Here is a 10,761-nt window from a genome sequence, read left to right as displayed (position 1 = left end):
TTGAGTGAAATAATTGGAAACAAAACAAAGCTCTGTGCCTGACTAAGTAAAGGCTGGCTGATTCTTTAAGGAGTGTGTGTGGTGCTGCTGTCATCTGCTGGAAAGACACTGCAAAAATGGAAACACCTGATGTACAGTATCTACCAGAAGTGTTTGTGTAAATGACTGATTCATTTGTGATAGGTCCCTGACCTTTATTTTGCAGTATATGTCACAGGGCAGAGGCTAAGCATGAACCAACAACCACACACACCACAAGTAAGGGTCTAAACCACTCTGGAAAAGTGGTTTTCATGCTTATAACAAGGGTCAGATTATTTAACTGCCCGGTACATATACTGCATGAAGGCTAAATCTCCCTGATTGAAATGAGATTCAGTCAGGATGGGCCAGAGTAAAAGGTTTAGGTTGGTGTGTCATGTTGAGTCAGATTGGCTGCCCATGCTGACGGTTTTGGTAGGTGTTGAAAATGTTTTTGTTCAAACTCAGTTCCTCTTCATACAGTGGTTTGTAGGAGCCATGTTGTAATTGTGGGACCCAATGGATAGAACAAAATGTCAGTGATTAGACTTTCAGAGTTCAATAACGCAACAAGTCTTGAAAAAAAATCATCGCCCTTTATTTCACAATTAAAACCTGAATAGAAATATTGGCTTTAAAAAAGACATTTCATTATATAGGTTAAGCCACAGTACCCAAATATTGTTACAGATTGTTTACAATAGTCTGCAAACAATCTGGCACTCTGTAATTTACAGGACATCCAATCTCACTTTCTATCACTTCTTAGCACCAACTAAACTAAAATCTCTTTAAAAATGAACCAAAACAATAATATAAAGAAAAAACAGCAACAATATATGTATGCAATCTTTTTAAAAAGTATTAGTAAAGAACCAGAAGGGACATTTTGAGCAACACTATCATTGGTGTGTCGTTCCCCAATCCTGCCCTCACTCCTTACTCTACTTCCCCTGAAGGTAGCAGTACACTGTCCATTGATAACTAACGAATTGTGAGCCATTATGCAAATAAACTTTGTCTGTGGAGCCTAATCTTATGTCCTTGGCAAATAAGGGCTTTCAAAGCCGTTTGTATACGCAGAGAACCTGCTGGCAGGCTGGACACCTGTGCTCCACATCCTTGCAGCTATCCACACAGAAGGGAATGAGACAGCAGCCCAGACAACCCCTGCCAAGGAACAGATACTTTATTATTTTTTACCCACGAAGAACCATTGTATTTTCTGTGAACTGTAAAGTCATGATGATAGATTTAATTGTCATGTATTTTTATTTTATTTTTTGGTTTTACTGAATGCTGTAGCTGTGGGGATAGTTCTGACTTCAAAACTTGGCAAAGCTGTTATTGTGACATCACTCACAAGCATAGTAGAAAAGAACTGTTACATATCTATTGGTAACAGCCTTGCAGTCACCCTTAACTCATCCTTATCCTCATCCTTAAGCATTGTTATTGGTGTCTAAACAGATACGTTTTGTTGGGAGGTGTTTGTAAAAGCTGGGGGTTAAAGACTTACATAAAGAAACAAATGGTGCCACAGACAACCCAGGTTAGTAAGCCAGCCTTGTGCTCAGTTGTGGTGAGGACCTGCTGCTGGCAGTGGAGGCACAGTGCCTGTCCCGGGACGTCATTGAGGGGCTGAGTAATCACCGCAGCCATCACTGGAACCACCCACCAGGCAGGAAATCAAAGAGAGACGTCAGCATTTATTGTGCAGTACAGTTCAACTGTACTTTGTGATGGCGCATTCCACTCTGTGAAATACAAGTGTGTTTTGGCTTCTGTTTCAGAAACGTGTATCCTACCAACCTAGTAGGGTTTCAAGCAAATACCTTTATTATTACTATTTTTCAAAATGTTATATTAATGTCAATCTAATAAACAGTGTCCGTTCTTAAAATCAATTATCATGATTACCTTGATTAACACTGCAAAAAAGATATTTTGCAGTTTACTCTTGCAGAAATAGCGTGCTTACCTAGATTGACTATGTTTCACCGTTCTCTGTGATTTACCATGTTTTCACTAAGCTTTACTGAATTTCCCTAGCTTTCACTATGGTATACTCTTTTAGATGTAGCCGCGTATCTCTACTTATGGTACATAATTAATTCGCTTACCTGTTGGCAGCTGTGCTCCTGCACTGTTTCCATAGGGTGGAGGGGGAGGGTACGTCACTGGATTTACCCCTAATAAAGAGAAGAATAAATACATTTTCAAATACTGAGAATTGTAAATAAAGGATTTCAGTTATGTAACGTTTACACACGCTAATAGCAGTACAAACATTCTTTGTATTCGTTTTTACCTTGCTAGCAATCTAGATCTTTATTCAATAGCAAAGAAGCTACATAAGTAATGTGCAATAGCTCAATGAAGTTTCCATGTTTGCTTGGTGAGGGAACTGTTTGAACAAAATGAAAAGACAATACAGAATGTATTTAACCTGCAACATTCACGCTGAAAAACTAGTCTCAGTCATTGAGATGTTGATTCCACCCACAAATTCCTGTCACTACTGTATATAGTTTCCTCTTTTGTACCACCAGGGGTTTACTTACAGTCTCAGGACTACATCTTTGTATAGGTCTCCTTCCATACCTGGGTTTGTAGGGTAGGGCATTTGCTGACCACTGGGGTAAGCATTCCCTTGATAAGCTGGGTAGGGAGCATTAGGAAAAGTATGAGAGGTTCCCTTCTCCATCACCCTAAAGACAAATTCCAAGAAAAATAAGTTGTGACTATCAGCATTGTTTTCTATTTCTGGTAGTTGAGCCCTTTGCAGACCCTAAAGCAAAACAACATCAAATAATATGTAACAACATGGACATTAAACAGCAACTACAATAATAAACAAGGCCACAAAAAGCAGTCTATGGATGAAATAGGCCATCTCATACAAAGTCACTGTAGGTAATTATAACAAAATGGAGGGAAGTTAGTTGAGCAGGTCAGTCGAGGGCCTGCACGCTGGTTCTATTCAGAGGCTGTTTTTCCAATGACAGTAGAGAACTGGTCAAGAACAACAGAGAAAGAAACAGTAACCCCAACATGTCCTACTTCATAGAAGATGTCCTTTTGATTCACGATTGAAAGTTCCAGCAAAAATAATGATTGTTTTAACTAAAATGAACTAACAATTATTCTGATAGTTTATAAGGGGGTGCTTACAGTAAACTGGTATTAAATGTCACATTGTGTTAACTAATTGGTGTCAATTGGAAAATCTGTCAAGTTATTCATGAGGCAAGCTTTATGGGTGCATTATGGTAGGAATGAATACACAAATTAATTTAAAAAAATACACAGTATACTGCAACAAGAGGACAAGAGAACATAAGGCTAAAACTTGAGATAGGAAATGTTACACAACTGAACCCCTTATGCCATTTATACATGAGTTCTAAAAGGAATATACTATAAATACCAGGGAAGGCAATCATGTATTATTTTTACAACAGGCCATATACTGGTAATATCTTTTTATCCTTTTATGATATAAAACAGCTGAGAAAGCAATCTGTTACCCTAGAAACAGATAAAGAAACATGTGATAGTTATAGAATTGTACATCTGTAGATTATTAACTCTTGGTTTATTATTAAATACTGGTTTAAAGGGACTATATATAGATACTAATACATATTTTTTTTACAGTCAAGAGCAGTTTCATGATCATTAAACTTGATTGAAGATACAAAAAAACAAATAAAAACAACAACCCTATAATTCATGATTTGAAGCTTTGAGAATAGATCCCACATATTCATCACTAGGGTATTGAGTTCTGCTGGACCCCACATCTATCCCTTTTCTACTTGCTATATTTTTTACTTGTTCTCCTGAAGTATGAATTTTCAAATATAGAAAGATAAAAAATAAAAAAAAAATACTATTCATGATTACATATTTAAAAAAAACACAGAAGGTTATTATCCCAAAAACATATCATTACTATTAAGTTCACAATGAAAATGAAGACAAAATAGTTGTGTTTCCTTACCTTTAATAGTTGTGCAATGAGTAACCTTGGGTGAAACGCAGAGCAGTTTATTAAGTATTGCTGGGAGGGGAGCGAGTGACGAAGGGACGGCTTGTTTGTTCACCATCCCATAATAGTCATCAGAGCCGTAGTCAGTCATGAAAAATGGCTGAGACACTTGCTCATGTGCCCCACCCTCACCGAATGGCGCAACAAGTTACTACTCAATGATAATCAACACTTGAGGTTTTCATGCACAAGATATGGGAAGGGGCCACAATCTGTATGTAATTTTGAGACTTTGTAACATTTGTACAAATCGGAGGTTTTTGATTTTGATTGTTTGTGTCAGAAATAGGAGGCTATTTACTTTTGTGGGAAGCTGACACGCCCATAACTAATACAAAAAACCCCCCAAAAAAAACAAAACTGTACAAACATATTTTAATTGTTGACCGGGTGTTTCATTCTAATAAAGTTATTTTAATCAGTTTGTTTCATAATCTTTTTTTTTTTTCAGTTTATGTTTTGAAAGTCCCATTTTGTGAATTTGCAGCAAGAAATGAAGTGGTAAGAACCATTATGTCTACACAACACTCCTGCCACTCAGTCATGGGTCAAAAGTGTGTGGTGGTTTTGCAAAGCTGGGAGCAATATACTAAGTTGAGAGAAAAAATAAATTACAATTGCAACACCGATAAGGTGTGCCACCATGGCATATGAAGTATTAACTGAATTGCATCAGCTTATTGGCCTGTATAATATTTCCATTGCTTTAAAACAAGATTAAATACATATAAAAGGCATCATATTTAACATTATTGAGCCCCCTATAACAAAGCTTTATATAATGAGACATTTGAAGACATTGGAAAAGTCTACTACCGGTGTCGTGTTATTTTCAGGTACGTGGATAAAAAGTGGTACGTAGGGCACTGCGCTTGCTCACGCATGACTAAACAACTTCCACTAAGAAAGCATGGAAGTGCCCATTCAAATCTGGTACGTTATGCTGTTTTCGGTCTTTTACATCTTTTAAAATTGAATTTATTATTCTATTTTTCCACCATTAAGTAAAATAGTATGCAAAAATTTATCATCTGCAATACATTGGGCCGTGTACATTTTTTTCACTTCTGCAGCTTTGCGGTGGATTTCTCTTTTTGTCTTGTTCGTCGTGATTTTTTTTTCTTTTTAGAGAAATTGATTGTCTGGTTCCAAAAAAAAGTATATTAATGGTAAATGTACCTCTGTTTGACAACAGGAAAACACATCACATTGCAATTGATTGCACCTGTACCAAAATCTCACAGCATACCACTTTCAATGAGACAGCATACCACTTTCAATGAGGCAGCGTACCACTTTCTGACATTACACGGGTCAAGTTTTGGTACGCGTACCACATTGTCACGATGTACCACTGTATAACACTACACCGGTAGTCAAAATTGAATCTGAGTACTCTATAATAAATTACTGGTTCTGAAAATCAAATGTACTGCATATACTGGTTTGTATTTTTCAATAAAAAATAAAATACAAAAATAATAATAGAAATATATCAGAAGCCATGGAAGGGGTTAGAAATGCACTATTTGACTATTTGATATTTGAGTTTACACAATTTACATAATGTAGGAGATAACGTGTTTTGTTTCTTTTGCATCCGGGAATGATACAATAATCTATTATGCTAGGAACGATACCCTTCACGCCACTGACTCTGTTATTTGACCAATCAGTACTGCAATCCATCTTTGCTTAGCAACGCGTCCTTAGATACTTGTATCCTGGCAACTAAACGCAAACAACGCCAGCTGATGCTTTTGAAGCTAGAACCTTTGATATCAGTGGCAGAAAGGACGATAAGTAAACAGACTGTTTAGTTTATTTTTTACTTTACTTTACTTTACTTTACTTTGCAGATTTAAAATGTCGGCTCAAGTTTTAGTTTCTAGACCGAGGTTTGACACCCATGCTATGTCCGGGGAACAGCACCCAAAAACAAATGAAGTTGCAGTAAACACAGGGATGTTTTCGTCTTCTGGAGTGGCTACTGCGGGATACAGGACCGCTAAATACACTACCGAAGAGTGGTTCCAGAACAACCAGTCGAAATACTTCCAGGCATTTGCAGACAGGGACAACGCTGAAAACATCAGACACCAGTCTAAAAAAATGTCCAGCGAAACGGAGGCGACCACGATGAGAACTCAGTCCGATTCCACTAAAAAACTGGGCGAGCGCTTGCAGGATATTTTTTTCTGGAAGTCTGAGTTGCAGCGGGAGATCGAAGACTTGACATCCGAGACTGACCTGCTTCTCGGGCAGAAAACGAGACTGGAGAAAGCGCTGGATGCCACTGAAATACCCCAAGCTATAGCTACTGACAACCTGCAGTGCAGAGAAAGGCGTGTGGGATCTGATCTGGTTAAAGATAGTGTGGAGGTCGAACTACTCAATGTAAGAAACATAGGTAACTCAACGTGTTACACATTCACTAAACCTTACATCATTGTTACGATAAAGACAAATTAATGAAGTCTGATATTCATACAACTGTTCTTACTGTTTACTGAAACCGTATAGCATTTTCATGAATATCAAAACTGTATTTAATTTAAGAGTCTTAAAAAAAAAAAGAAGTTAACATTGTGCACTGTACAGGGCCGCGTATTTCAGCCACATTAAATAAACCAAAATGTATTATTTAAGCAGTTTAACCTAATGAAAATTATAGCATTTCATAAATTAATTGATCCCAAATATATTATTCATCGTGTTTTCAAGCACGTAACATGATTAGGCGTAGATGCCGAGTACATTAGGCAGAGGGCAGAATAGCACCATGTACTTGCAGGGAGATAGGTGACAGTAGTTAGGGCAGAACCTTTGCAATGTTGGAGAGGATTTAGGTGTGAAATCCAAACCGACAACTACCAGCAACTTTCCTTATTGGGCAAAAAAAAATAAAATAAATAAAAAAAATAAAATGATAGAAATGTGATTACATATAGGTCTATAAGTTTGAAAGGACATATATAACAGCAATGTACAGGCATTAAAAAAAAACAAAAAAAGTTTTTACTATGTACACAATAGGTTTAAATGATTAAAAAATAATATTTTTTAGGACATTTCAGACAAAAGCCCTTCAGCTGTGTAGAAAGAAAAGTGAGCACAGTGCAGCAGACTTGTTATATTGAGTTCTGTGGATGATGTCATGATTATATCAGAATAGAATGTTCATTCCAAGAGACCCAAAGTTCCTCTTTTGAAGATAAACTCCCTCATTACTTACTATACTGTACATTGCATTTACTGGGTACCCTAATGAACTATATAGATGATGATCAATGATGTATTATTTAATTTTTTAAAACAGTAATTCATCTTTTTTCATTTATGTTAATATTTAATTTTTTTTTTCTTTAAAAACTAGGAATTAGATCTTATTCAAAGCATTCAAGAACTTCTGAAAAGAACTTTAGATCAAGCCATCAACCAAATAAGGTGAGATACTGCAATCTGCTCTCATAAGACATGTTTCTTGGTCAAAGTAGCAAGTAGAAAGTATTTGTCAAAAAAGTAAATTTGGAATATCGTAGACAGGACTAGAAAAGGTTTCATGTTATAGAATACAAAGAAAATCTTCATTCAAGCAACACATATTGCGGTGCAAGGAGCTTCGAGAAGAATCAAATGGTTTCCTACAGCTAAAGTGTCACACTTGTGATCTTTTAGATCAAACAGAGAAGCCAAACAGACCCTCGAGCTGGACTGGTCTGATAAATATGAAGCTTACAACATCGATGACAAGTGTGGCCGATACAGCAACCAAAGCACTGATATCCAGTATCACATGAACTCTGCCAAGTTTCAAGACCAGTAAGTCAACATTCTGCACATTTTGTCCTTCAAAATTATGAACCATTTACCCCCTTTTTTATTTTTATGCTGCTGCCAAATTTTGATGATTTGTATATTTTTTTGTGTGTCCAGCAGGTGGCAGGATTACACTGTCTCGACCTTTAAATAAATAAATATGTCTTTCTTTTTGTTTGTTGTTCCTCTTAGTATCTCCCACCCTGAATCATGGACTGAGTTTACGCGCCAAAATATTAGCAATGCTGTACGTGAGCGGCTCACATCCATCGACCTCCGTGGTCTTATTGATAAAGTGATTCAGGACACTGCAGACGACCTGCGGGATCAGTGTGCTGCTGTGGACAGGGCTTTGGCCAAACGCTGCGAGGAGATGAATACAGCAAAGGTCAAAATGGAGCAACACCTGGATTCGGTAGGTGCTCTGTCATACCTAACTACAACAAAGGGAATCTTTCCGGGGGGACAAGGCATACTTTTGGACCAGCTGGCAGTGCTTAAGCTCCCTGTGAAGAAGGGTTTGTGCATTTTGACCTTGTTGTATATCAGTTAACCTTTGTTTTTTGACAGATCCTGAATCAGATAGGAGCTCAGGAAAAGAACATAGTGGCTCTCCATCAGGCAATAAGGGATAAAGAGGCCCCCATGAAGGTTGCTCAGACAAGGCTGTACGACAGGTCATTCCGGCCTAACATGGAGCTCTGTAGGGACCATGTACAGCTGAGGTAACGGGACAATGACACAATGTGGTTTACAACTCAGTATTATACTGTAGGATATTTATGGCTGGTTTCACAGACTGGATTATCACTTATTATTACTTAAGGTAACATTATCTAGTCCAAGATTAGTGCTAAAAGCAGCCGCAAAACATGCAGTGACTTAAATGTACTTTGTTGAACTCCAGCCTCCTTTGATCTTTGAGTCAATTTCCATTAATAACAAAGTTAGATTTGGTCAGGAAACTGTTATTGGTTTCTTTTAAAAAAATTTAAAAAAAAAAACAGTATAATGTAATGCATGATAAACGTTATTTAATCCATTAAACAGAATTCAATAAAAGAGATATCACTCTGCAATGTGTTATTGCTTACCCATGATTCTTATAGAATTTTTGCCATTGGCATAGCAACAGCAGGTGACAGAATGCTGAAGTTCTAGTATTAAAGAGAATTGTACTGTTTCTTAAGTAATGCCTTCAATTTGTAATCACAACCACAGAGATGGATTTAAAAGTCAAAGATCAAAGAATGCTTGATTCAGATCATCTTGTCTGTCCCCTCCAGGCTGGTGAATGAAGTTGGTGAGATTACAGAGTCCATTGAATCTCTGCAGCGCAAGTATGAGGAGGCCAAGCAGTCTCTGAGTAACATGGAGGACACCCGCATGATGCTGGAGAAGGAAATCAGCAACAAATTGCACAGCCTCTTCATTGACCGAGAGAAATGCATGACCCATCGCACACGCTACCCAACCGTCATCCGACTGACGGGATATTAATACTGAAATCCTGGCATTTCAAATAAACAGCGTGGGGGACAAAACTAAAAAAAAAAGTTATTTATTTTTGTCTCCAACATTCTTTTTATTATTTCACTTTAGTCCATACAAAAATAGAAATGTATAGTTCTGATGTAATTGTAACTAGCTGTAATGCTATGCCCCTAACTGATTACAACCTTATCTATCAGTGTATTATCAGAGATTCCGATCCACAGAAGAATCAAATGGTTTCCTACACAGCTACAGTAATACAGTATCACACTTGTGATATTTTACATCAAACAGAGAAGCCAAACAGACCGAAAAAGTCAGCTAAAAAGCAAAGTCAGTTTAAAAGCAAAAGGTTTGTCTTGCTTGCTGTTTACATAACTGTAAATCCAGGTTTAAAAATTACACCCAATACTTTTAATAGCCTGTCTGCCACATCGCAATATTGGCTGCCTTTTCAAATGAGATGTGAGGGAAACTGGTTCTGACTGTCTGTGGGCAGTGAATGTGTATCAGCAGGGGTTCCACAGAGAGCTGGAAGCATTGGCTTTCATTCCTTAAGGGTGTTGTGACAGGAGATAAGCCCCTGTTGAAACAGTAAGGGTACAGCCCCCCCCCCCCCCCCCCCCCATCTCCCATCTCTTGTGATTTTGATTTAGTTTTAAATCACATTTTTATGTAAAACGTAACAGTTAGAAAGCTGATTATACTCTTATTTTGTACTGAATAGTAATATGATATTTAGATATAAAGGCTACAAATGGAATCTATTACCTACTTATTATAGATTGATCTGTTATAGTTTCTCACATACCCTAACTATGGTATACTTTTGTATGGGAGCTCCCTTATACTATAGTCTACAACCCTACGTGTTTAAAATGCAAACATTTGTTTCCTGATTTCAATGTGCCGGATCGCTTTGTTTGCAACTTCTAGGTGGTTCTTGCAGGGCATCTTTTTTTTGACCTGACAGAAGAATGAAGTGAGCTGTAAAATAAAAATTGCTCTTCCATCGACTTCCATGGTGCTTTATTGGCTAAATAAATACAGTAGATAAATAAATAAATAAATAAATAAATAAATAATTACATCTCTCCTCATATTTCCATTCTCCCTTTCCCGAGGGCACTGATTCATCATCTAATGTGTTTGTGATTTCCGTTTGCAGAACACCCTGTTTATGAGCAAAATATTTATCTCCAGTTTGGATTAAACCTCCATCAAGCAGATTACAAGCAGGTTAAAAAATACATCCAGTACAGCCATTCCATTGAAACTAACACTATTTAAAGTTGAACCACAGAGTACTCATTTGTAACACTGACCCCACTATATATATATATAGAGAGAGAGAGAGAGAGAGAGAGAGAGAG

The 10,761-nt window shown here is 37.2% G+C and overlaps 2 protein-coding genes across 2 annotated transcripts; one reads left to right on the top strand and one right to left on the bottom strand.

Annotated features, from left to right (window-relative positions):
• Positions 1 to 597: 597 nt before the first annotated feature.
• Positions 598 to 4,128, bottom strand: LOC131699507 (LITAF domain-containing protein-like). Its single transcript, XM_058996582.1, has 5 exons — positions 4,028 to 4,128; positions 2,626 to 2,732; positions 2,145 to 2,213; positions 1,541 to 1,685; positions 598 to 1,191 (listed from the first exon to the last, which is right to left on the bottom strand). Exons 2-5 carry the CDS (start codon positions 2,726 to 2,728, stop codon positions 1,083 to 1,085), a joined length of 426 nt encoding a protein of 141 aa, XP_058852565.1. The 5' UTR covers positions 2,729 to 2,732; positions 4,028 to 4,128; the 3' UTR covers positions 598 to 1,082.
• Positions 4,129 to 5,816: 1,688 nt separating this feature from the next.
• tekt4 (tektin 4) lies at positions 5,817 to 10,404 on the top strand. Its single transcript, XM_034052303.3, has 6 exons — positions 5,817 to 6,472; positions 7,452 to 7,522; positions 7,754 to 7,897; positions 8,087 to 8,309; positions 8,465 to 8,619; positions 9,181 to 10,404. Exons 1-6 carry the CDS (start codon positions 5,942 to 5,944, stop codon positions 9,392 to 9,394), a joined length of 1,338 nt encoding a protein of 445 aa, XP_033908194.3. The 5' UTR covers positions 5,817 to 5,941; the 3' UTR covers positions 9,395 to 10,404.
• The last annotated feature ends 357 nt before the right edge of the window (positions 10,405 to 10,761 follow it).

This window comes from Acipenser ruthenus, chromosome 22, assembly GCF_902713425.1.
Source record: "Acipenser ruthenus chromosome 22, fAciRut3.2 maternal haplotype, whole genome shotgun sequence".
Taxonomy (NCBI): Eukaryota; Metazoa; Chordata; class Actinopteri; order Acipenseriformes; family Acipenseridae; genus Acipenser; species Acipenser ruthenus.
Note: the sequence above shows the minus strand (reverse complement) of the source record. Positions and strands in the feature narration are given on the sequence as shown.

What these genes read in the sequence shown, in the direction of transcription:
- tekt4 (XM_034052303.3), top strand. Translation starts at nt 5,942, where the DNA reads ATGTCGGCTCAAGTTTTAGTTTCTAGACCGAGGTTTGACACCCATGCT. An exon ending in TCTGCCAAGTTTCAAGACCA is followed by an intron (nt 7,898 to 8,086) that starts GTAAGTCAACAT and finishes TGTTCCTCTTAG; the next exon opens with TATCTCCCACCCTGAATCAT. An exon ending in TGGAGCAACACCTGGATTCG is followed by an intron (nt 8,310 to 8,464) that starts GTAGGTGCTCTG and finishes GTTTTTTGACAG; the next exon opens with ATCCTGAATCAGATAGGAGC.
- LOC131699507 (XM_058996582.1), bottom strand. Translation starts at nt 2,728, where the DNA reads ATGGAGAAGGGAACCTCTCATACTTTTCCTAATGCTCCCTACCCAGCT. An exon ending in GCCCTACCCTACAAACCCAG is followed by an intron (nt 2,214 to 2,625) that starts GTATGGAAGGAG and finishes TCTCTTTATTAG; the next exon opens with GGGTAAATCCAGTGACGTAC. An exon ending in GGCACCATTTGTTTCTTTAT is followed by an intron (nt 1,192 to 1,540) that starts GTAAGTCTTTAA and finishes GTTCCTTGGCAG; the next exon opens with GGGTTGTCTGGGCTGCTGTC.